The sequence below is a fragment of the Scylla paramamosain genome, chromosome 22, assembly GCF_035594125.1.
Source record: "Scylla paramamosain isolate STU-SP2022 chromosome 22, ASM3559412v1, whole genome shotgun sequence".
Lineage (NCBI taxonomy): Eukaryota > Metazoa > Arthropoda > Malacostraca > Decapoda > Portunidae > Scylla > Scylla paramamosain.
This window is the reverse complement of record NC_087172.1, coordinates 10,253,416-10,279,174: the sequence shown is the minus strand read 5'-3', so window position 1 is coordinate 10,279,174 and position 25,759 is coordinate 10,253,416. Positions and strand designations below refer to the sequence as shown.

The 25,759-nt window shown below is 36.8% G+C and overlaps 1 protein-coding gene across 25 annotated transcripts in view; it reads right to left on the bottom strand.

The window, feature by feature from the left end:
- Nucleotides 1-13,217: 13,217 nt before the first annotated feature.
- Nucleotides 13,218-25,759, bottom strand: part of LOC135111521 (scoloptoxin SSD14-like) — a 439,479-nt gene continuing 426,937 nt past the window's right edge. For 24 of the 25 annotated variants that reach the window (XM_064024900.1, XM_064024905.1, XM_064024903.1 and 21 more), the window contains 5 exons: nucleotides 17,124-17,363; nucleotides 16,371-16,460; nucleotides 16,170-16,217; nucleotides 14,795-14,863; nucleotides 13,218-13,602 (listed from right to left, as the gene is read on the bottom strand). In XM_064024900.1, the coding sequence (XP_063880970.1) occupies nucleotides 13,306-13,602; nucleotides 14,795-14,863; nucleotides 16,170-16,217; nucleotides 16,371-16,460; nucleotides 17,124-17,363 (744 nt within the window). In that variant the 3' untranslated portion in view covers nucleotides 13,218-13,305. Of the gene's footprint in view, nucleotides 13,603-14,794; nucleotides 14,864-16,169; nucleotides 16,218-16,370; nucleotides 16,461-16,974; nucleotides 17,364-25,759 lie in introns of all 25 variants that reach the window. The other variant, XR_010273760.1, reaches the window with a different exon arrangement.

The window sequence follows — 25,759 nt, the reverse complement described above, 5'->3', positions numbered from 1 at the left end:
AGACGGAGTCATACTCGGACTAAAAGTCAGCACAATTAACATAAGAAATAGAGCCAACCACACACTAACTACACTAAGATTCTCAACTATGCCCGAGAAATTAGTTACATTTAGTGAAAGCATTTGTCATTACAGTTCTCACGTACCCATCCTATCCTAGCCACTTAATACCCTCTCGAAAAATGCCTTGTTAAAATTCCAAAGAATACAAAATAAAGCACTTAGATTCGTCTTCAATATAGGCTACTCATTCACATACAATACGGGAGAACTACACAGCCGCTAAACATAATCTTACACCAGAGGGGGGAAAACACAATGAATAAACTAATGACAACCATCAAAGACGAAGACTATAATTGGACACCGGGGTCGCCATATGGTTGTTGCTGCCTGCGAGGGGAAGAGGGGGATGGATATTTGCGTTACCCACCCCACGGTGCAACAGGGAACTTACCATCCGCTGCCCGTGCCTTTGCATGGAGAACAACACAATACATCACATTAAACTACACAACACTTACAGCTATTGTGGAGTGTGGATGGGATTCGTATGATAACACTATGTAACACGATTTTTTGTCTTTAACAAGCAAGTGTTATTTTCCAATTCTTTTCATTGCAAAACAATAGAAAATGTCCATTATTCCTGTCAAACTTTGCTTTTGTGGCTTTTATAATTATTTTTTTGCCTCAAAACAGCTAAATTTCACTACTTTTCCAGATGCTGTCACAGAGAACTTTTCTGCTTTTGTCTCGATGAATTGACCACATATGTAGCAGAATGCACCTGGAAAAATTATTGCAACCTCTTGATATCATTTCACCTCTTGTGATGTGTCTTCTCAAGCAGCCACAGCAGAACTGAATGGTGGTCTGCAAGCCCTTACTTTTATATTGTCAAGCAGTACTCTAGAATATTCTTAGTCTTTCTAGAATATGTTCCAGAATGTTTTCAGTCTTTCTAGAATATTCTTTAACCTACTTTAGAATATTCTGAACTATTCTAGGAAATTCTTGTAGGTTCTAGAAGGTTCTAGAATATTTTAGAAATGTTTACATTGAATAGAATGTTCTAAAATGTTCTAGAAACTTTTAAAAGTGTCTGGTAGAACATTCTGAAAGATTTGAGATTTCTGAAATGTAAGCAAATTTTTCCAAATATGAGAAATTTCTTGCCAGATCTGGTCAGTTCAAGAATGATCTTATTAAAATTTAAAATCTTTAGAACACTTTAAATCCTTTCTTTCATTGTTTTAACTTATTTGCAACTTTTCAATAGCAATTAGATAAGCTACTGAGATTTTGCAAAGATCTTTACCTGACATGAAAACCAATAGCAACCCATACTATGATGAAATAGAGCAAAAATGAAAATTCATTGTTCTAACCAAAAAAAAAAAAAAAAAAAAAAAGCAAAGTTTTAGGATCAAAATAACTTTTTTCTCTCTCTGTTTTGTTTAGATGGAAATAAGTGGAAAATTATGGTTTGGGGCGAAGGACAAGCCAAAAGTGAAATTTTGTTACATAGTGATAATTACAACTTAATTTGCATTACTTACCTCAATGATATGTGTGCTCACCTTCCGCTCTTCTCTTTGCGTCGCCTTTTCTGCTCACTTTTACTTTATTACTTCCATGCCCTAGTTAATAACATGATTGAATATGTATCTGTGCATGACTAGGTGTGGAAGTGATTCGTAGGAATTATATATATATATATACTCGTATATATATATATATATATATATATATATATATATATATATATATATATATATATATATATATATATATATATATATATATATATATATACGAGTATATATATATATATATAAAATCGTCGTTATACTTACCGAGTACATGAAACATGCAGGATATGCTGAATAGTGAACAGATGTTTAGAGCAGATGAGAATGAGAAGGTGACATATATTACCATAACTAAAGAGATAGTGGAACAGGAGATAAATAGGGTAAAAAGATTAAAGACACCGTGACCAGATGATCCCAGAGTCCTTAAGGAATGCTAAGAAGTTATTAGTGAGCCGTTAGTTTCTGTCTTTAGGAAATCACTTGAGTCAGGTGAGGTACCAGTAATGTGGAGGCAAGCTAGTGTAGTACCAATCTTTAAGAAAGGTTTTGAAATTTTAACGTCTAATTATAGACCTGTCAGCTTAATTGTTGTAGGTAAAATAATGGAGTCAATAATAGCAAAGAACATTAGGGAGCATTTAGGCAAACATAACTTGATAAATTAGTCACAGCACGACTTCACAAAGGGGAAGTCTTGCCTGACGAACTTGTTAAGCTTTTACAGTAAAGTGTACGAGGCAGCAGATAATGGTGATAGTTATGACATCCTATATCTGGACTTAAGAAAGCGTTTGACAAGGTACCCCATCAAAGGCTCCTGAGAAGAGTTAGGCACACGGGATGAATGGGAATTAGGCCATTGTTGTTTTTAATATATATATCATTGACTTGGATAGTGGAATTAGTATTCAGGGTACGAAAAAAGATTTAGGTGTTATAGTTAGCTCTGAACTCCGTCTGAGAAAGCAATGCATAGAGGCCAGAAACCCGAAATAATATTAAAGTTATATTTGGCGCTGGTCAGATCTCATCTAGACTACGCTGCACAGTTCTGGTCCCCATATTACAGGAAGGATAATAGGTCTATTAGAATCAGTACAAATGAGAATGACTAAAAGGATACAGGGTATGAGGAGATTCCTTACGAGGAAAGACTAAAGTTGCTAGATTTACATTCTTTAGAGAGACGTATGTTAAGAGGGGGCCTGATAGAAGTCTCTAAGTGGTATAAGGGTTATAAAAAGGGGGACGTAGGCAAAATTCTTAGGATCGGTAACCAGGACAGAACAAGAAATAACGGGTTCAAGCTTGAAAAATTTAGGTTTGAAAAAGAGATAGGAAATTAATTTTCAAATAGAGTGGTAGATGAATGGAACGGACTCAAGTTGATAGTGCTAAGACATTAGAGAGCTTTAAGAGAAGATTAGACGGATTTATGGATGGGATTGATAGGTGGAAATAGGTAGGTATATTTCATACAGTGACTGCCATGTGTAAGCCTGATGGCTTCCCTTATTTCTTACGTTCTTATGTTCTTATGACTAAAAGAAATTTATATTCACCCTAATACTTAACTTATACTTATCCTATCCAGTGCCATATTGTCTGATTTGAGTGGGATAATAAAACTAATGAAAGGATAATACTTTATTTAAACGAAATCACGATTAACATCACCGTCTGGCAACTCCATCAGACACTGACTATTGGGCATCCACCTGAAAATAAAACAAGGAAGAATATTAATAAATTAGAAAAATAAAATTTACCTGTTGTTGTCGTCTAGCACACACCTAAAAAGAAAAAAAAAGAAAAAAAAGAAAAAAAAGAAAAATACCTACAGACCAAGTAGACCGACCGCTAGTCATCGGAATTAAGGGATGAACCACGTTAATAATAAAATTATACAGTCATATCCCCCCTAGCCAGCTCCAGACAGGTGAACATATTTAGATAGTAATCTAACAAATAAAGCAAGGCGGTTTGCCCGCCATCATTTGTTCTACTTTCTTTCATCTTTCTAATCTTTACTTGCATCTTCATTCCTCCATTTCACCCCTCTTTCTATCCCCGCACCCACACCCAGAGTATTATTAGCCTGAAGATGTTCCAAGAGGAACGAAACGTCGCTGATACTACAAATTTTGGAAAGCTCCTCGGTGCCCTGCCATTCGCAGAAAAAGAATTAATTAGACGAATAGAAAAATATAACCCAAAACTGAACAATGCAGAGGTCGCTTTTGCCTTTAACCACGTCCGCATAAAAGAGAATATATATATATATATATAGAGAGAGAGAGAGAGAGAGAGAGAGAGAGAGAGAGAGAGAGAGAGAGAGACGGCTCTGTCTTGGGTGGGATTTACTGTATGTATACGCTTGACGCCGAAATTAGATAAATGTGACCAATACTTGTCAAAAGCAGCGCGTAACTCGGGATGGTTAGAATTTAGAACTTGGAGAGAAACTTGGGAGGGTACTTTATATTATTTGTTGTGCTATCTCATATGTAGTAGTGCGAATGTGCTCATTTCGATATATATATATATATATATATATATATATATATATATATATATATATATATATATATATATATATATATATATATATATATATATATATATATATATATATATATATATATATATATATATATATATATATATATATATATATATTGTCACGATCGCCTACTTACCTGCGATCGTACGATCCCGGTTATCTCTCCAAGAAAGTGGACGTTACACTGATCCCGGAAAGTTTTAAAGGTCTGGATTTTTAAAGGCTTCGAGTGCCTACCCGACCTATCCGAAATCGTCAGAATTATTTCTCGCTCCGCCTTTACCTTGACTCAGCACACCTGGAATTACCTCTAATACCAGATTGTTGTTGGGGGAGTAGAAAACACGATTATTCTATGTTACAAACACATATATTAATACTAATAATAATTCACAAACAACATGAGGTAGTACACGTTACTACATGACGTTCTCGTCACTTCCCACGTCACCAGAACCCGTTTACACCTCCACCAGTCACAGAAATATTTCCCCTCAACCGCAGGAATTTACTCAGACGCCACTACCGCGTCCCCAGACAATAATTCCCGTATTTCACCTCCTCAAGCCTCACAAGAGATTACCATTATCACCAAAGATTACCCATAACACCATAACATCGTCCCCAAAATCACCAATACACCATAACACCAACTTCCAAGGAATACACCACAACCTCCACTCACAAAATGGCTGCCAGTTTGACCTATGACCCCTCCCAACAGCGTCACCGGCACAACTCAACAACCGAATTTCAGCGGACAAGAGCTCTTGGTACCACAAAAGACTCACTAACCTGATCCTGGATATCAAGGTTATACCGCTACACCACTAATACCTCCACAAACTCACTTCATCACCAATCCACACCAAGATCCTCCCCTGAGAAACGCCACCTTATTCCCTACTTCACGACCCAAGGCGTTCTGCCTTTTCCCCTCCTTGGAATGTGTTGTTGCCCACTCAAGCTCCCCTCGTTTTCAACGTATTTCACCTCAATTATACTTCCTTCCTTATACATACAAAGATATAGAGAACTTAAATTATGAAGAGAATAATACTACATGATATAAAATGGGTAAATAAGCCTTACACTACTTATAACAATAATAAGGATAATGCCCGAATGGCAGGTAACCGGAACACGGGGACACTAAGAAAACGTGATCCCATTCAAGGTAAACTCGGCCAATAACATGACAATAAATAAATATATATATATATATATATATATATATATATATATATATATATATATATATATATATATATATATATATATATATATATATATATATATATATATATATATATATATATATATATATATATATATATATATATATTAACTGTGAAATTTTTTTATATTACTTTCTGGTTTCCTGGAACCCATTAATTTTTTCTCATAGGTTCTTCAGTCGCCATAACTAGGGAACCAGAAAGTAATATAAAAAAAATTCCACAATTAGAATATATATACGATATACTCGTATATATATGTATATATGTATATATATATATATATATATATATATATATATATATATATATATATATATATATATATATATATATATATATATATATATATATATATATATATATATATATATATATATATATATATATATATATATATATCTTAATGAGCATATTTGCACTACTACATATGAGATAACACAACAAATAATATACAGTACCCTCCCAAGTTTCGCTCCTAATTCTAAATTCTAACCATCCCGAGTTTTGCGCTGCTTTTGACAGGTATTGGTCACATTTATCTAATTTCGGCGTCAAGCGTATACATACAGTAAATCCCACCCAAGACAGCCGTCTCTCTCTCTCTCTCTCTCTCTCTCTCTCTCTCTCTCTCTCTCTCTCTCTCTCTCTCTCTGTGTGTGCATATGTGTGTGTGAGACAGAGAGAGAGAGAGAGAGAGAGAGAGAGAGAGAGAGAGAGAGAGAGAGAGAGAGAGAGAGAGAGAGAGAGTAAGAACACTCATAAGCATTGCTAAATAGAATGAGACTAATTGAGAATAAGAAATTTAACTACATTTACGGGAGTGAGAAAGAGTAAGAAACGATAAAGCGAAAAATGACAGATGAGTGAGGAGAGAGAGAGAGAGAGAGAGAGAGAGAGAGAGAGAGAGAGAGAGAGAGAGAGAGAGAGAGAGAGAGAGAGAGAGAGAGAGAGAGAGAGAGGAATCACTCCCTTGCCCCTAATATCTGACAAATATGGGGGAGGGGAGATGGCAGGGAGGGAGGTATGAGACAAGACAAAAGAAGGGAGAGGAAAGAAAAGATGAGAGAAAAGTACAGGCATTGGATAGGTGAGCAGTGGCTCACACAGTTGGTGTTTTAGTCTTGCGAGTTTATGTTTGTTATTTCTATAATTTTTTTATTAAAATTTCAGTGCTCACACAGCTGATGGGTTCGTCTCGCCAGCTTTGGTTCGTTACTGCGATTAGAATTTTATTAAAATATCAGTGCTCCCATGAGTGGTAAGTTCGTTATGACTGTTTTGGTTCGTTATTCCGATTCAATATTTATTAAACTTTCAATGTTTTGTACATTACAACGACCATGCATTGTCACATACCCTAATATATATATATATATATATATATATATATATATATATATATATATATATATATATATATATATATATATATATATATATATATATATATATATATATATAAATTTTTCATGTAGGAAGGACACTGGCCAAGGGCAACAAAAATCCAATAAAAAAAATGTGCCCACTGAAATGCCAGTCCCATAAAAGGGTCAAAGCAGTGGTTAAAAATTGATGAATAAGTGTCATGAAACCTCCCTCTTGAAGGAATTCAAGTCATAGGAAGGTGGAAATACAGAAGCAGGCAGGGAGTTCCAGAGTTTACCAGAGAAAGGGATGAATGATTGAGAATACTGGTTAACTCTTGCGTTAGAGAGGTGGACAGAATAGGGGTGAGAGAAAGAAGAAAGTCTTGTGCAGCGAGGCCGAGGGAGGAGGGGAGGCATGCAGTTAGCAAGATCAGAAGAGCAGCTAGCATGAAAATAGCGGTAGAAGACAGCTAGAGATGCAACATTGGGGCGGTGAGAGAGAGGCTGAAGACAGCCAGTTAGAGGAGGGGAGTTGATGAGACGAAAAGCTTTTGATTCCACCCTGTCTAGAAGAGCAGTATGAGTGGAACCCCCCCAGACATGTGAAGCATACTCCATACATGGACGGATAAGGCCGTTGTACAGAGTTAGCACCTGGGGGGGGTGAGAATAACTGGCGGAGACGTCTCAGAACGCCTAACTTCATAGAAGCTGTTTTAGCTAGAGATGAGATGTGAAGTTTCCAGTTCAGATTATAAGTAAAGGACAGACCGAGGATGTTCAGTGTAGAAGAGGGGGACAGTTGAGTGTTATTGAAAAAAAGGGGATAGTTGTCTGGAAGGTTTTGTCGAGTTGATAGATGGAGGAATTGAGTTTTTAAGGCACTGAACAATACCAAGTTTGCTCTGCCCTAATCAGAAATTTTAGAAAGATCAGAAGTCAAGCGTTCTGTGGCTTCCCTGCGTGAAATGTTTACCTCCTGAAGGGATGGACGTCTATGAAAAGACGTGGAAAAGTGCAGGGTGGTATCATCAGCATAGGAGTGTATAGGACAAGAAGTTTGGTTTAGAAGATCATTAATGAATAGTAAGAAGAGAGTGGGTGACAAGACAGAACCCTGAGGAACACCACTGTTAATAGATTTAGGAGAACAGTGACACCACAGCAGCAATAGAACGGTCAGAAAGGAAACCTGAGATGAAGTTACAGAGAGAAGGAGAGAAGCCATAGGAGGGTAGTTTGGAAATCAAAGCTTTGTGCCAGACTCTATCAAATATATATATATATATATATATATATATATATATATATATATATATATATATATATATATATATATATATATATATATATATATATATATATATATATATTGTTGCGAACAGTGATGTAAAATGAGGAGAAGAAGTAAGAACTAATGAAAGAAGTGAGAGTACAGAGCGGGAAAGAGAGAGAGAGAGAGAGAGAGAGAGAGAGAGAGAGAGAGAGAGAGAGAGAGAGAGAGAGAGAGAGAGAGAGAGAGAGAGAGAGAGCAAATGGCCAAGAGCAGACATGGGGGTGCCCACTGTTTGATGAGTCTTTACCTCGCTAGCTGTTACATTAAAATTGTATATTTTCCACCCAGTCTCCTTCCCTATTTAATTTCAGTACTCTCCTTATCCCCTCTTGTTCAGCCTCATGTAGTTAATAGCAGAAGAGTTGCTCTCAACGATAAAGTAATCAGTATTCATCCAGCCCCCATAGTTTAGTCACTAGAATTTTCAGAAGTAAAGTGTTTTATTCACATAAGCCTACACTGAGTGACACATGGGAGTGAGCGGGCAGGTGTATGTGTGTATGCCACCACCCCCACCCCCTCTCTTGTACCCACCCTGTAATAGCAGAGAGGGAGAACGTCTGGCTCTCATTCCCTTAGTCAGTCACAGCCCACCCTTGAGCCGAGGTGGACATACGATTAGAAGGCACATGCACAAAGGAGACTGGTTGGGGGTTCTACAGGTAGATAAGGGGATAATTGAGTAATTATGCAGTAAGCCCCTGCATATATGTGTAGCCTTAGGAGTCTCCCTCCAGCTACCTGTTAGTATACATTAGTATACATAGCTGTATAACCTACATAATTTATGTCAGATACTCAGATATTCGGCAGATATTTGGGATAAAATATTAAAATGATGGGAAGAATATACACAAGACTTGTATATTGATGAAAGAAGAGCTATCCCAGAATTTGAAGGTGTTTTGGAAGGACCGTCAATTCTAAAAGGTGAAAGAACGGCAGTCATAGCAAAGATGAAAAATGGTAAAGCTGCGGGTGAAGATGGAATGGTGATAGAAATGGTATGAACAGCGAGTGATTTGGTTGTGGATAAAATAATGGAGTTAGCAAACAAAATATGTGAGATGGGGTATGTGCCAAAAGCTATGCAAGAGGCAATATTCATAAATATCCCCAAGAAGATGGGAACTACTGAATATGAAAAACATACAACAATTAGCATTACAAGTCAGATGGGAAAGATAATTCTTGGAGTATTGAGAAAGAGACTGAAGAGAAAGGTTGAGGAAAATGCAGTAAGAGAACAGTTTGGTTTTAGGAAAGGGATGGGTACCAGCAATGCCATTTTCTGCTTAAGAAATATTATTGAGCAGGCAGTGGAGATGCAGAAAGATCTGCATGTACATGTGCTTTGTCGATTATTAAAAGGCATTCGATACAGTAAGGCATGAAGAACTTGTGAGAATACTTAAGGGAACAGGTGTGGATGGTAAGGACATAAGGTTGATACCAAATCTGTACTGGATTGAAAAAGCAGCTGTGAAAGTGGAAAAAATGAAGTCAGAATGGATAAATATAAGGAGAGGAGTGAGGCAGGGGTGTGTACTTTCCCCAAACCTCTTCTCCTTGTACGGTCAGAAATGCATGGAAAGTTTAATAGAGTTGATGGGAATGAGAATTGGAGGAAGAAACATGACATATATACGGTATGCTTATGACACAGTTCTTTTGGCGGACTCAGAGGAAAAGCTGCAAAGGCTTGTGGATAAAGTACAAGAAGCAAGTGAGGAGAGAGGTCTGAAGATAAACACAAAGAAGACAGAAGTCTTGGGAATAACAAAGAGAAGACAAAGGCTCAGTGTAAGGATATATATTGGTGGAAGGCAGATTAAACAGGTTCGAGAATTTAAATATTTGGGGAGTATTGTGTCAGAGGAGGCAAATTGTGAAAAGGAAATAAAGAGAATTGGGTTGACAAAAACTGCTTTTATAAATATAAGAACTTTAATAAAAAAAATTTGAGTATGAATATGAAATTGAAAATCAGACTATTGAAATGCTATCTGTGGTCAGTTTTATTATATGGTTGTGAAACATGGACTGTTAAAAAAGAAAATGGAAAAGAAGTTGGAGGCTGCTGAGATGTGGTTCCTGAGAAGATTGCAAAGGATTCCATGGACAGCAAGAGTGACAAATGAGGAAATGCTAAGATGCGCAGGAGTGGAGAGATGCTTGATAAGAAGTATTAGGACAGTTGCAGTTTTTGGGAGGACTGGAAAGAGATTGTTTGCTGGGGAGGATTGATGGGAGAAGAGCAAGAGGAAGGCAAAGAAAGAAATATATGGAGACCTTGCTGGAAAGTATTAACATGGGATGGAACACCGAGGATCTGCAGAAAGGATGGCAGAAAGAAGAGAGGATTAGCGCTCCATGATCGCTGACGTCACATGACAAGCACTTCGGTAAGGTAAAGTAAGGTAATTTGGGACGTGAGTCAGTTGAGTGCGTGTGTGCACCGAGTTTTGTCGCAGTAAGGGATCCCCGACCCTCTTTTTTTATTTTGTACGCAGTTTGTGTGTGTGTTGATGTGTTAAATGTTACTGTTATCCATTGCTCTTGTAGAGGGCTTGGAAGTAGAGGAATAATAATATGCTGTTGTGTACTAGAATATTCTCCTTTCCCGGGTCGTGTTCTTTTTTTGAAAAGGAACATAGCCTGTCTCCTGGGAAGGTGTATGTAATAGTGCACAGCAGAGGGAGATAGTGTTTTACGGAAGTGGGAGGAATTTGTCTTGTTGTTTGTGAGGGCGATATTCTGTAGAACATTATTATTCTTATATGTGTTTGTTGCTTATTGTAACCGCCCTCTCCCTAGAATGTGGCTGGTGATTCACGCCCAGCTATTAGAATATGCAGTTGTTGTATTATATTCCTTTGCCTGTGGGTAGGTAAAAACAGGCTGGTGACCTCATTAATGTGACCTGGTGTTACAATCAGTCGTGTAAAGGGTGCAGGAGTCAGAAGGGATCCTGTACCCCCCATAATTAAGCCCTGCACCAAGTTATGTAGGTGGTGACTTGGAAAAATTAGCTTAGTCTGTGGCAGTTGGGAGAAGGGCAGGAATTTGTGGTCATAACAATATATATATATATATATATATATATATATATATATATATATATATATATATATATATATATATATATATATATATATATATATATATATATATATATATATATATATATATATATATATATATATATATATATATATATATATATATATATGTTTGTGTGTGTGTGTGTGATGACCCTACACCATAGTATATATTGTATTGCCAAGGAAGAAGAAAGAAGAAAAGATATAATAAGTAAGAAAAAAGAAGAAATGGAGAAGATGGATGAAGTAGGAGAATAACAAACGGTCACCCAACCAGGAAGGTAATTTAAACATTCCTACCAGATGTCCAGGACTAGGGAACTGGAAATCGCAAATTCGAGGTCGGAACAAGAAAGGATTAGCAGTTGATATAGAGGAAGCAGGATTCACACAGCACAAAACAGGATGAAAGCCATAAACCGCTTGGGACAGCAGCCTGGGTCACTACTACAGGAAATAGAGGATTAACATATGGTAGCGTATCAAGAAGGCGAGCGAGACAGAAAGCGATAGAAAGTGAAAGTAAATCAGCCAGGAGGGGTGAGGAACCTGAAGAAGGTCAGCCTATAGAAAAATCCTAGCGCCCACTTAAGCTCCACCTCCAATCTGCCCTTATACCCTGACTGGCGTTTTGTATCAAGTACTACGTTTACGGACGAATCATATGCGTAAATGAGAAACGTGAATGGTAGATATGTAAAATGTTATGAAAATAAAGATAATTTACTGACTGAAATAGGCAGTCCCAAACAACTGTATATTATGATTACAGCGTGTAACAGTGGAATAATTCAGTAGCATAGAGTAGCACACAGAGAGCCAGAGGTTCCAGAAGGCCTGACCAGAGAGGGGTCAAGATGGATGAAATAACTTAAAGTGAAACTTGAAAGCGTAATGCAACCTATAAATCAATTATCTTATTAAAGAAGGATTAGGATGTTTGTTTGATGTTTGGTATGATAGGTTTATATGGAGTTCGAAGATTTACTTAATTATAAAATGTTTATGGTAATTGATCCTGATATCATGTGTCTTTTTCTAACTGAACATTAATTGCGCCAATTGAACTTTACTTGTGTTTATGAAATTGATATTGTTTGTGTTCGTGCACGATGATTGCGTTCATCAGTGAATATGTTGAAAAGATATAAATTGACACTAAATAACTTTGAACGAATTGAAGATGAATGCGAGTGAGAAATTTTGACTTGTAAGAAATGTAAATGATTAGTAGTTATTAATTAAAATATGAAAATGTTTGTGAGTTTTCCAGTAGCCTTTATATACCACATCCATGCAACATCTCGGTCTACAACGTATTGTATACTATTATTCAACTAAACTTCATTGCTAAAATGGCCCACAATGTCGAGGAAATTGGATCACCCCGTGGTTGATAATAAACAACTGAACAAAGTAATACTGAACCATAATCCGTTAGACTTTGAGCCGAAACAGGAACCACAAGCTGTCTGGTCTTCTTTGCTGACTGACTTATGAATTATTATTTGAAAAAGAAATTGGAAATATCAACTATGTTAACACAGTATGGCGTGTACGTATATAATATGTCTTACCTCTGTTTACCTTCAGAACTGATAATGAAGAACTACTGCGACAAGAACGTCGTATAATTTTCCCTCGACTGATCTGAAATCCTCAGAAAAAGGTGGTCTCTGCTTTTTGGTCTCCTTGTACAAATGAAGGACTTCTCACTTAGCGAGAAAACTTTGAACCTGAAGCACAGGAAAGCGTACGCGGGAAAGTGCTGAGATTAGAAGACACTGACTTTGATGGCATCTTTCTTACATTAGGTTGACATCTGATGAGGATGAGGAAACAACATGAAGACCGCATAAGCACACAGTGAGTGTGGGTGCCTGCCGGTACGTGTGAATTGATGGAATACTCCGTAGACTACTAGAGCGCTATAGGTTATTGAGGCATTTGGCCTACAGATCATGGCCTTATTGTGGCTTATACTGTGGATATATTAGTACAATTAAGATTTTTACAGTTTGATTGTCTTTAATTTGCATCGTTAAGCAAGAAAACCCAACGAGGGAAGTTACAAACTAGTTCCATACAGATGGTCTTCAGGGATAGTTCATGTTATCCCACTTCTCTTTCACACGCTCCATCTCCTTGTTCATGCAGATGTCAGTGCCACCCAGATTCATGCAGTCCATGTAGATATGGAATTTCCTCACTCCCTTCATGATAGACTCCACGTCCTCCATCCTCTCCACAGTCTCCAAGGGAGCCAAAGGGATGGGCAGAGGCTGGCACTCTTTCGACAGCCTGAGGAGCTTTTCTCTGACGCCAGCGTCACTCACGTTGGTGCTGATCCAGGCGTCTACCAACGGGTAGTTCATTTCGTACTTTGGCGTCAACTGAAAGAGAAGGCACCGAGATTATATATATATATATATATATATATATATATATATATATATATATATATATATATATATATATATATATATATATATATATATATATATATATATATATATATATATATATATATATATATATATATATATATATATATATATATATATATATATATATATATATATATATATATATATATATATATATATATATATATATATATATATATATATATATATATATATATATATATATATATATATATATATATATATATATATATATATATATATATATATATATATATATATATATATATATATATATATATATATATATATATATATATATATATATATATGAAGTCTGGTGAATACCTGCTTAACCTCATATATATATATATATATATATATATATATATATATATATATATATATATATATATATATATATATATATATATATATATATATATATATATATATATATATATATATAAGATTTGATTTACTCATTGTTTTCCCGTTCCCTTTGTTCTTTCAGGTGACTCAAACTGTTACTCTCCCCTCTCGGTTTGTACTCCCTATTTCTCACGCTTCACACACGACCTCACGAACCCACACACACACACACACACACACACACACATATCTATTTATCTGTCTATCTATCTCTCTCTCTCTCTCTCTCTCTCTCTCTCTCTCTCTCTCTCTCTCTCTCTCTCTCTCTCTCTCTCTCTCTCTCTCTCTCTCTCTCTCTCTCTCTCTCTCTCTCTCTCTCTCTCTCTCTCTCTCTCTCTCTCTCTCTCTCTATATATATATATATAATATATATATATATATATATATATATATATATATATATATATATATATATATATATATATATATATATATATATATATATATATATATATATATATATATATATATATATATATATATATATATATATATATATATATATATATATATATATATATATATATATATATATATATATATATATATATATATATGCATATATATATATATATATATATATATATATATATATATATATATATATATATATATATATATATATATATATATATATATATATATATATATATATATATATAGACACACACACACACACACACACACACACACACACACATATGCTTTGTCGTGTCCCGTCACTCACCACGTTCAAGGCTCGCAGATTGCACACCAGTAGATTCGTAGATGCAGGGTTTGGCATCTTGAGGATGTTCTGAGAGAGGAAATCAAACTCATGTGGCAGCAAAGTCTTAAACGATATGACGGGTAAATGTGTAGCGAGAACAATGTTATGAATACAGTAAATGATGATGATGATCAATGACGAAGACGATGTTGATGATGATGACTGTCCTTCCTAAGACACGGCAACCAACACAGGAGGAACAGCGAAGCCAACCAAGACAGACAGCAAACAGGCAAAGGCCTTGTGCAATTCTCGGCAGCTAGGGTACAACAACCTTGATTGAGACGTGGCAGCTGCCAAGTAGGTCAGTTGCCGTGTCATTATCAGGTGATGGCGTTTTCCACAAAAGTTAAATGAAAAACATGTACCTGTTGCGATATTTAACTTCTCAGTGTATTCATTGGCCAAATAAACTACCTTGAATACGTAAATGCCCGATGAAAATACCAAACACACCTAATTATCGAGCCTAAACTGTCTATATTCCATGGTACTCTCTAACTTGGAAAGATGGTAGAGTCAATAATGATGATGGTGATGGTGGATGATGATGATAATGATAATCATTATGATGATGAGGAGGAGGAGGAGGAATAGAAAGCACTTTATACTGATATTGATTATAATAATAATAATAATAATGATAATAATAATAATAATGATAATAATAATAATAATAATAATAATAATAATAATTATTATTATTATTATTATTATTATTATTATTATTATTATTATTATTATTATTATTATTATTATTATTGTTACTATTGTTATTTTTATTATTATTATTATTATTATTATTATTATTATTATTATTATTATTATTATTATTATTATTATTATTAAAACAATACGATCAATGACTTTTATCTTTCTGTCTGTTTCTGTATTAGAATGACATGACCAAAAAAGAAGGCTAGCAGAGACAAGGCGTCCCCGACCTTTAACATAGTCCCACACACATGCAGTACACACAAACGCGCTTGCATGTGTGTGTGTGTGTGTGTGTGTGTGTGTGTGTGTGTGTGTGTGTTCGAACGCACTAGGTAGTTTTATGTGGCGCGAAAACCGGAAGTGATAAAATATTCGAGGCAACTCATGCCAAAAAAGCTCGTAATGACAAATGTGCCAACCATCACCATGTGCACGTTTTAGCGAAGACAAGAGATGACGCTTCAACAAAGCGTCATCTCTCATGTTGAATTATTAGGGGAAAAGTTACGTAAGAATATTAATTATCAGTTGTACATCCTCACCCCGACATTTAACCTTTCCACTCTGCTTCTACCATGAGCCTGGAATTGAGCAGAGTCTGAAGGGAATTACTAACCCGTTTCGTCCTGCCGCTGCGTCCTGATGTCATGCCGAAGTTGTCCTCCTGTAATGAAAAAAGCAAATGTTATCAACTCGAAATGTTTTCAGTTCCACATATCAGCAGAATACACAACATTAGTCTGCATTAATTATGATACAAACATTTTTGATACCAAAACTGCAGTAAATGTGACTGCCATCACCTCCCTAGGCTTACCCATTCCTTCATCCAGCACTCCTTCCCCACTTCCATTCCTATTCGCTCCATTTCCAGGGCTGCGTCCTCCCCGAAGCAATTCTTAGCCACCTGATGGAGAGAATAAGTAAGATTACGCAGTAATACCGGAAGAAGACAGAGCTGTGTCACACAATTTGTTGCGGTGATGATGTCATGTCCGTACTAATTCTCTCCCGAGTGCCTTTAGCCCTGGGAAGCTTAAACTTCATAACCTAAAGAAGATAGTTGAAATAACTGTAAACTTGCCAGATAGAAAATTAAGGCAACGTTTGACATTTCATCAGTGAACCTCTGATTTATCATTCCTTAACAGTTGAAAACGATCTGATAAGGTCGGATGGCTTACGTACAAACATATACAACACTAACTAAAGATCAAGTTATGTTTTTTTTTTTTTTTCACGGAATGAAAAGACAAAACTTGATGTAAAGAGGAACGCAGAGAGCAGCTCCCCTTACAGCCTCTGTGATTGTGTAATCCATAAACGGTGCAATAAAAGATTTACTAGCAAACCTCACACAACACAGACATGGCAATTACTTTCAGAATATATGTACTCATAACAAACCTGTGACCACTCACCACATAGTCAATGTAGTAGCTGGTGGTGGGCCACATCCCCCGGGCAGGCACCAGGCCCGCCATCACTTCAACTAAAAGCAACAACAACGCCGCCTTTACCATACTCGCCGGCCGTCGTAAGCGAAAAGCAGGGCGACAAGGAGACGTACCTCCACCAGTGTAACAAAAAGCGGCGCCGCCGTTTCTTTTATCATCCTGCAACGGTCCGCCGCGCTGCGTGACAAGTGGGTGGCGACGGCGGCCAGTAAGGCAGGGGAGGTGCCTCCTGAGGGACAAGTAGGCGTGCACCACAGCCACCCACCGTAACCGATGTCGTCCTGTCTCACCCATCTTTGGATAAGACCTGCCAGCACGTCAAGCACACTGCTGATACATTCTCCTCTCTGTGACTGAAAACAAATAACACAACCACACATTACTATTGTATGTAATACAGTACTCGTATATCGTAAAAACATCTAGATTTGCCTGTCTGTCTGTTTATTTGTATGTCCTTGTATATCGTGCGCGCGTGTGTGTGTGTGTGTGTGTGTGTGTGTGTGTCTGTGTGTGTGTGTGTGTGTGTGTGTGTGTGTGTGTGTGTGTGTGTGTGTGTGTGTAAATGTTTAAATGCCGAATATAACGGCACGCACACCCAAAGAAGTGCTATGGACATTTGCTATTACAAACATCTTATGGATGGAAAGCACTGTCCACTTGAAGTTATTCTCTCCACGCCATGGCGGGTGACGTAAAGGAAAGGCTTACCTCTCAAGGATGATTGGCAAAACATTCGTCTTACTGTCGGTAACTATGGACTGCTAGGTAACAACGACAAGGGTGTGAGGAGACTGCCTGTCTCGTCCTTTCTGGAGAACAAATCTGGGACCTCTCAGGTGTGAGCTGGGCGCGCCGAGCATTGCACCCCAGAATGTGTGTCACTCAGAGCACTGCTTATTTTTCCTCAGCAGCAAAAAAAAAAAAAAAAAAAAAAAAAAAAAAAAAAGTAAATGATACTTATTACACAGGAGACAGGAAGGAGTTTCTTCCATTAAAATAATGGGAGAAATCGGAATTAAAGCCCCCTCCCACACACACACACACACACACACACACGAAGTATGAAGACAAATTTCCAAACGAAACTCTAAGAAAGATAATACCTATAACAAAATTAAAAGGAACTTATTATACATGAGGGTGCAAAGAATGTACTGATCAAAGTTAAGGATGCGTTCCGTAATATAACTAAAAAGGTCACTGTGAAAATTGAAAAGAAAAAAAAAATAGACCCAAAGTTGTTGTTACGTATAACACTTGCTTCTTTACATTTAGTCGCAAAAAGCAGCAATGAGTTTCCACATCCCACCTTATCTTGTGAAAACGCGTGTATGCTAATATTTTTTTCTCAGAACATCACATTAATTTTTCTTTGAGTATTAAAGATCAGGAAAAAAAAAAACTCCTATTACCGTTCTCAAAAAGAACCAGAGGCAGAACAACTATAAGAGGCCAATTTGCTTTCTGAGCTGTCTTTTGGAGCACTTCAAATCTTTGGTAGGGAGAGTTATGGAAACGTGAACTTTTAGAGTTTTACCAGTAAAACGTATAAAAAAGAGCAAATATTGATTAATTTTTGCCTTAGATGAACAGGATAAGAATGAAAGTAGAAAATCTTGCGTATAGCGTGGCGGCGGGAAAGGGGGAAGACGTGCAACAAGGATAATACCTATGTTCCTTAGCACGCATTTACTACGTCCAGAGGAAAAGTAACCATGGCAATAACGATAAACGATAGTAGGAGGTGTAACATTGCGTCGGTGAGTGAGAGAATCACGTCATTCTTTTAGAAAAAGGGTTAGGAATAGATGAGACGAAATGCTTTTTTGACTCCACTCTTCTTAGGAGGGCTGTGTGAGCTGAACTTTCTGAGAGCAGTTTTCCATACAGCGACGGATAAAGTCCCCGTACAGAGTAAACAACCGGGAGAAGGAAACAATGGACAGAGGAGATACGTAATTGCATGGAAGCTGTTTGAACGTGAAGAGATATAAAATTTCCAGTTGATTTTTTTAGCGAAGGACAGTCCAAGTATGTTCAATGTAAAAGTAGGTGTTAATTAAGGAAGAAGGGATAGATGTCTGAAAAGTTGTGTCGAGTGGATGAATGAAGTAACTGAGTTTTTGAGGTATTAAGCAACACAAGTTTTGCCCTGTCTCATTCTGAAATACAAAGATCAAAATTGTTACCCGTTCTGTGGATTCACTGCGCGAACTGTTACTTCCTACTGAGTTAAGTGTCTGGCTTGATTTCGAGGAAATGACGGTGTAAAATTTACTAGGGAAACTAGAGTGTGGCTCTCAAATTTTTATTTATTTTTTTCAAGAATTTCTTTTCAGTATAGAAATAGAACAACAATCTCTACAACACAGGTCTTTCTTTAACATAAAGAGTACTGCTATCACTACTATTGCTGTTACTACACTGCATCTACTAATATTATTACTACTAGTAATACTACTAATACAGCCAAGTATAGTTTGAATTTTACTAACTGAATACGCTAAAGCCCCTTCATTGTCTTCTATTTATTTATTGATCATTATCATTTTTTCTCTCCCTTCCCCATCTGGGACCAAGAGTGGTGTGAATGTGAAAGTTGTGTGCCTTGTCCTGGTTACCCCACTTTTGGAAGAGACAGCCTTGGATTATGTATGTATTATTGTTTTGATTAATATTATTTTATTATAATTATTATTGTTATTATTATTATTATTATTATTATTATTATTATTATTATTATTATTATTATTATTATTATTATTATTATTATTACCATCATCATCATCATCATCATCATCATCATCATTATCATTTTGTGTGTGTGTGTTCCTAGTAAAAATAAATAAATAAATAAATAAATAGCAAAACCACTATTTCTTCGGTTAACATAGTTAAGATATGCTATAACTTCAATCAATATAAGAAGAGAACGTGACAATTGAAGTGTAGTAGCAGTATTAGAAGTAGCAGTAGTAGTAGTAGTAGTAGTAGTAGTAGTAGTAGTAGTAGTAGTAGTAGTAATAGTAGTAGTAGTAGTAGTAGAAGTAGTAGTAGTAGTAGTAGTAGTAGTAGTAGTAGCAGTGATGATAATAATGATAAAGGTAGAAACAGCATTAACAGTCGTAGTAGTGACACATTATTATTATTATTATTATTATTATTATTATTATTATTATTATTATTATTATTATTATTATCGTCATTATTATTATTATTATTATTATTATTATTATTATTATTATTATTATTATTAATATTATTATTGTTATTATTACTATTATTAAAATTAGTAGTAGCAGTAGTAGTAATAGTAGCAGTAGTAGTAATAGTAGTAGAAGTAGTAGTAGTAGTAGTAGTAGTAGTAGTAGTAGTAGTAGTAGTAGTAGTAGTAGTAGTAGTAGTAGTATGAATATATTTCGTAATAATATTAATGTTATTAATGTTATTGTTATCGTCATTGCTGGTGCTACTATTAATAATAATAATAATAATAATAATAATAATAATAATAATAATAATAATAATAATAATAATAATAACAATAATAATAATAACAATAATAATAATTGGTTGTCTCTAATGAATGGAGATTCAAATATCCCCGCATTTCATTCCATCGTGAAACTTACCTAACATGGACAAAGACAGAAGGCTGAGAACTACTTCAGTAAGAAGTTAGACTGCAAACAAATAATTAACAAAAAATATTTTTTCATTACTTTTCCAAGTTTTATGATACCCCATGCATGCGGAAAAGACAAGTCGCAAAAATAATGCAATTTATCATAATTTACTCTCATTATTATTAAGGAGGTGATTCCTGTTATTGAACTTCTTTTCTTTACATTCAGTAGTTGTTATCCACCTTCAATTATTTCAGCCATTTCACGCCCTCCTTATAAACTCTTTACCTTAACCCATGCTTGGAGTGTCTCCTGGCTTCACACACTGAAGCCCCTGTTCACTTGGCAGAAAATAAGCATAAGCACAAGACCTAAGCCAAGGGGATACGACCTTGCCTCCACATGCAAAAACATAGACATGTTCCCTTGGCCTCATGTCTAATGGCTTGTTATGAAGATAATCACCCAAGACAGGTTCATCACAATATGATGAGCAAAACACATGACAGTGAGGTCACCACATCCTTTGCATTACAGTGTTTTGTTCTTTCTTTTTCCTTGGATGTCAACACGCATATGTGGGCGAAGATTATTAGAAAAAGAGCACTTATTATCATTATTACAACTGCAACACCGACAACAACGACAACAATAATAAAAACTACTACTACTACTACTACTACTACTACTACTACTACTACTACTACTACTACTACTACTACTACTACTACTACTACCACTACTACTTTTATTTTTTTTTTATTCTTATAATCATCAATATTCTCATCATTATCATTATTATTATTATTTATTTTATTTATTTATTTATTTTTTTTCCTAAGGAACCATCGAAGAACTTTCTTGCTTGTATAAAGCCGCTGTGAAAGCAACAAGCACTTCCTTCCTGGAACTGACTCACTACAAAACATGAAACGAAACTGTATAGATAAATAAATGAATAGTTAAATTTTAGAAATAACCAAAATAAAAGGGGAATTGGCATTTATTTTCATTTACTTATTTAGTATCTATTTCTTTTCTTTTTTTTCACCTCTGCTTCCCAGCTTGACGGCATTGCAACTCCAATCTCTCAAGTCACGACTCAAACTAGCGGAAGGACGGAGATTTGCGGAGAGAAAAGATTAGGGAAGCAATGCATTCTAACAACAACAGTTACTGCATAATTGTTTGTTTACTTATGCCTTTATGTCTTCCGTTTTTTTTTTTATTGTATACTGATAAGGTTTTCCTTTTTTTTCTTGCTATCTTCGGTTTTTCCTTCTTCCTTTCCCAGTACTACTTCTGCTACTACTACTACTACTACTACTACTACTACTACTACTACTGCTGCTGCTGCTGCTGCTGCTGCTGCTGCTGCTGCTGCTGCTACTACTACTATTACTACTACTACTACTACTACTACAAGTACTACTACTAGTACTACTACTACTACTACTACTACTACTACTACTAATAATAATAATAATAATAATAATAATAATAATAATAATAATAATAATAATAATAACTACTGCAATTACTGTTACTACTACTAATACTAATACTACTGTTGTTGTTGCTGCTGCTGCTACTGCTGTTGTTGCTGCTGCTGCCGTTTTTTTTTTTTTTTTTTCATGTAGGAGGGACACTAGCCAAGGGCAACAAAAATCCAATAAAAAAGAATGCCCATTGAAATACCCAGTCCCATAAAAGGGTCCAAAGCGTTAGTCAAACATTGAAGGACAAGTGTCTTGAAACCTTCCTCTTGAAGGAATTCAAGTCATAGGAAGGTGGAAATACAGAAGCAGGCAGGGAGTTCCAGAGTTTACCAGAGAAAGGGATACTACTGAGAATACTGGATAACTCTTCCGTTAGAGAGGTGGACAGAATAGAGGTGAGAGAAAGAAGAAAGTCTTGTGCAGCGAGGCCGTGGGAAGAGGGGAGGCATGCAGTTAGCAAGATCAAAAGAGCAGTTAGCATGAAAATAGCGGTAGAAGACAGCTAGAGAAGCAACATTGCGGTGATGAGAGAGAGGCTGAAGACAGTCAGTTAGAGAAGAGGAGTTGATGAGGCGAAAAGCTTTTGATTCCACCGTCTAAAAGAGTGGTATGAGTGGAACCCCGTGACATGTGAAGCATACTCCATACTCGTACATGGACGGATAAGGCCCTTGTACAGAGTTAGCAGCTGGGGGGGTGAGAAAAACTGGCGGAGACATCTCAGAACACCTAACTTCATAGAAGCTGTTTTGCTAGAGATGAGATGTGAAGTTTCCAGTTCAGATTATAAGTAAAGGACAGACCGAGGATGTTCAGTGTAGAAGAGGGGGACAGTTGAGTGTCATTGAAGAAGAGGGGATAGTTGTCTGGAAGGTTGTGTCGAGTTGATAGATGGAGGAATTGAGTTTTTGAGGCATTGAACAATACCAAGTTTGCTCTGCCCCAATCAGAAATTTCAGAGAGATCAGAAGTCAAGTGTTTTGTGGCTTCCCTGCATGAAATGTTTACTTCCTGAAGGGTTGGACGTCTATGAAAAGACATGGAAAAGTGCAGGGTGGTGTCATCAGCGTAGGAGTGGATAGGACAAGAAGTTTGGTTTAGAAGATCATTAATGAATAATAAGAAGAGAGTGGGTGACAGGACAGAACCCTGAGGAACACCACTGTTAATAGATTTAGGAGAAGAACAGTGACCGTCTACCACAACAGCAATAGAACAGTCAGAAAGGAAACTTGAGATGAAGTTACAGAGAGAAGGATAGAAGCTGTAGGAGGGTAATTTGGAAATCAAAGCTTTGTGCCAGACTCTATCAAAAGCTATTGATATGACCAACGCAACAGCAAAAGTTTCACCAAAATCTCGAAAAGAGGATGACCAAGACTCAGTAAAGAAAGCCAAAAGATCACCAGTAGAGCGGTCTTGACGGAACCCATACTGGCGATCAGATAGAAGGTTGTGAAGTGAAAGATGTTTTAGAATCTTCCTGTTGAGGATAGATTCAAAAACTTTAGATAGGCAGGAAATTAAAGCAATAGGACGGTAGTTTGAGGAATTAGAACGGTCACCCTTTTTAGGAACAGGCTGAATGTAGGCAAACTTCCAGCAAGAAGGAAAGGTAGATGTTGACAGACAGAGCTGAAGGAGCTTGCCTAGGCAAGGTGCAAGCACGGAGGCACAATTTCGGAGAACATTAGGAGGGCCTTCCGAGGGTTTAGGCCAACAAGGGCATGGAAAATATCATTGCGAAGAATTTTAATAGGTAGCATCAAGTAGTCAGAGGGTGGAGGAGTGGGAGGAACAAGCCCGGAATCGTCCAAGGTAGAGGTTTTAGCAAAGGTTTGAGCAAAGAGTTCAGCTTTAGAAATAGATGTGATAGCAGTGGTGCCATCTGGTTGAAATAGAGGAGGGAAAGAAGAAGAAGCAAAGTTATTCGAGGTATTTTTGGCTAGATTCCAGAAGTCACGAGGGAAGTTAGATCTTGAAAGGTTTTGACATTTTCTGTTAATGAAGGAGTTTTTGGCTAGTTGGAGAACAGACTTGGCATGGTTCCGGGCAGAAATATAAAGTGCATGAAATTCTGGTGATGGAAGGCTTAAATACCTATTGTGGGCCACCTCTCTATCACGTATAGTACGAGAACAAGCTGTGTTAAACCAAGGTTTGAAAGGTTTAGGTCGAAAAAAAGAGTGAGGAATGTATGCCTCCATGCCAGACACTATCACCTCTGTTATGCGCTCAGCACACAAAGACGGGTCTCTGACACGGAAGCAGTAGTCATTCCAAGGAAAATCAGCAAAATACCTCCTCAGGTCCCCCGAACTAGAAGAGGCAAAACGCCAGAGGCATCTTCGCTTAGGGGGATCCTGAGGAGGGATTGGAGCGATAGGACAAGATACAGATATGAGATTGTGATCGGAGGATCCCAACGGAGAAGAAAGGGTGACAGCATAAGCAGAAGGATTAGAGGTCAGGAAAAGGTCAAGAATGTTGGGCGTATCTCCAAGATGGTCAGGAATACGAGTAGAGTGTTGCACCAATTGCTCTAGATCGTGGAGGATAGCAAAGTTGAAGGCTAGTTCACCAGGATGGTCAGTGAAGGGAGAGGAAAGCCAAAGCTGGTGGTGAACATTGAAGTCTCCAAGAATGGAGATCTCTGCAAAAGGGAAGAGGGTCAGAATGTGCTCCACTTTGGAAGTTAAGTAGTCAAAGAATTTCTTATAGTCAGAGGAGTTAGGTGAGAGGTATACAGCACAGATAAATTTAGTTTGAGACTCTGTAGTCTCTGTAGTGACTCTGTAGTCGTAGCCAGATGGTGGAAAACTCGGAAGATTCAAGAACGTGGGCACGAGAGCAAGTTAAGTCATTGCTCACATAAACGCAACATCCAGCTTTGGATCGAAAATTAGGATAGAGAAAGTAGGAGGGAACAGAAAAGGGGCTACTGTCAGTTGCCTCAGACACCTGAGTTTCAGTGAGGAAAAGAAGATGAGGTTTAGAAGAGGAGAGGTGTTCTATATATTGAAAATTAGATCTTAGACGGCGAATGTTGCAGAAGTTAATGAAGAAAAAGTTGAGGGGGGTTGTGTCAAGACACTTAGGGTCGTCGACAGAAAGGCAGTCCGACCTGGGGACATTTATGGCCCCCTCCCCAGATGGGGACTCCGAGGTTGGTGTAGAAGTCGCCATGATAATTGTGAAATTTTTGAGTGAAGGCTGTGTGTGTTATTAGGTGCTTGTAGTTTTGTGTGGAGGAAGAGAGTTGTCTTTAGAGGGCAGGCTGTGACTGCCCCCTTGTGTTGTGAGACACAAAGGGAAGCGTTCAGTGAGGTCACAGCTGGGTTTAATGATAAGTTCACAGCACCCCCTGAATAGTGCTTTAGACCTCACTGGGAGTAATTATCGTTTCGGCAGGTGTCTACTGTCTCTTTGTTACCACGGCTTCTCATACTAATACTAATACTTCTGCTACTGCTGCAATTACTACTACTTCTACTACTACTACTACTACTACTACTACTACTACTACTACTACTTCTACTACTACTACTACTACTACTACCATTACTACCACTACTACTACTACTACTACTACTACTACAACAACTACTACTACCACTATTA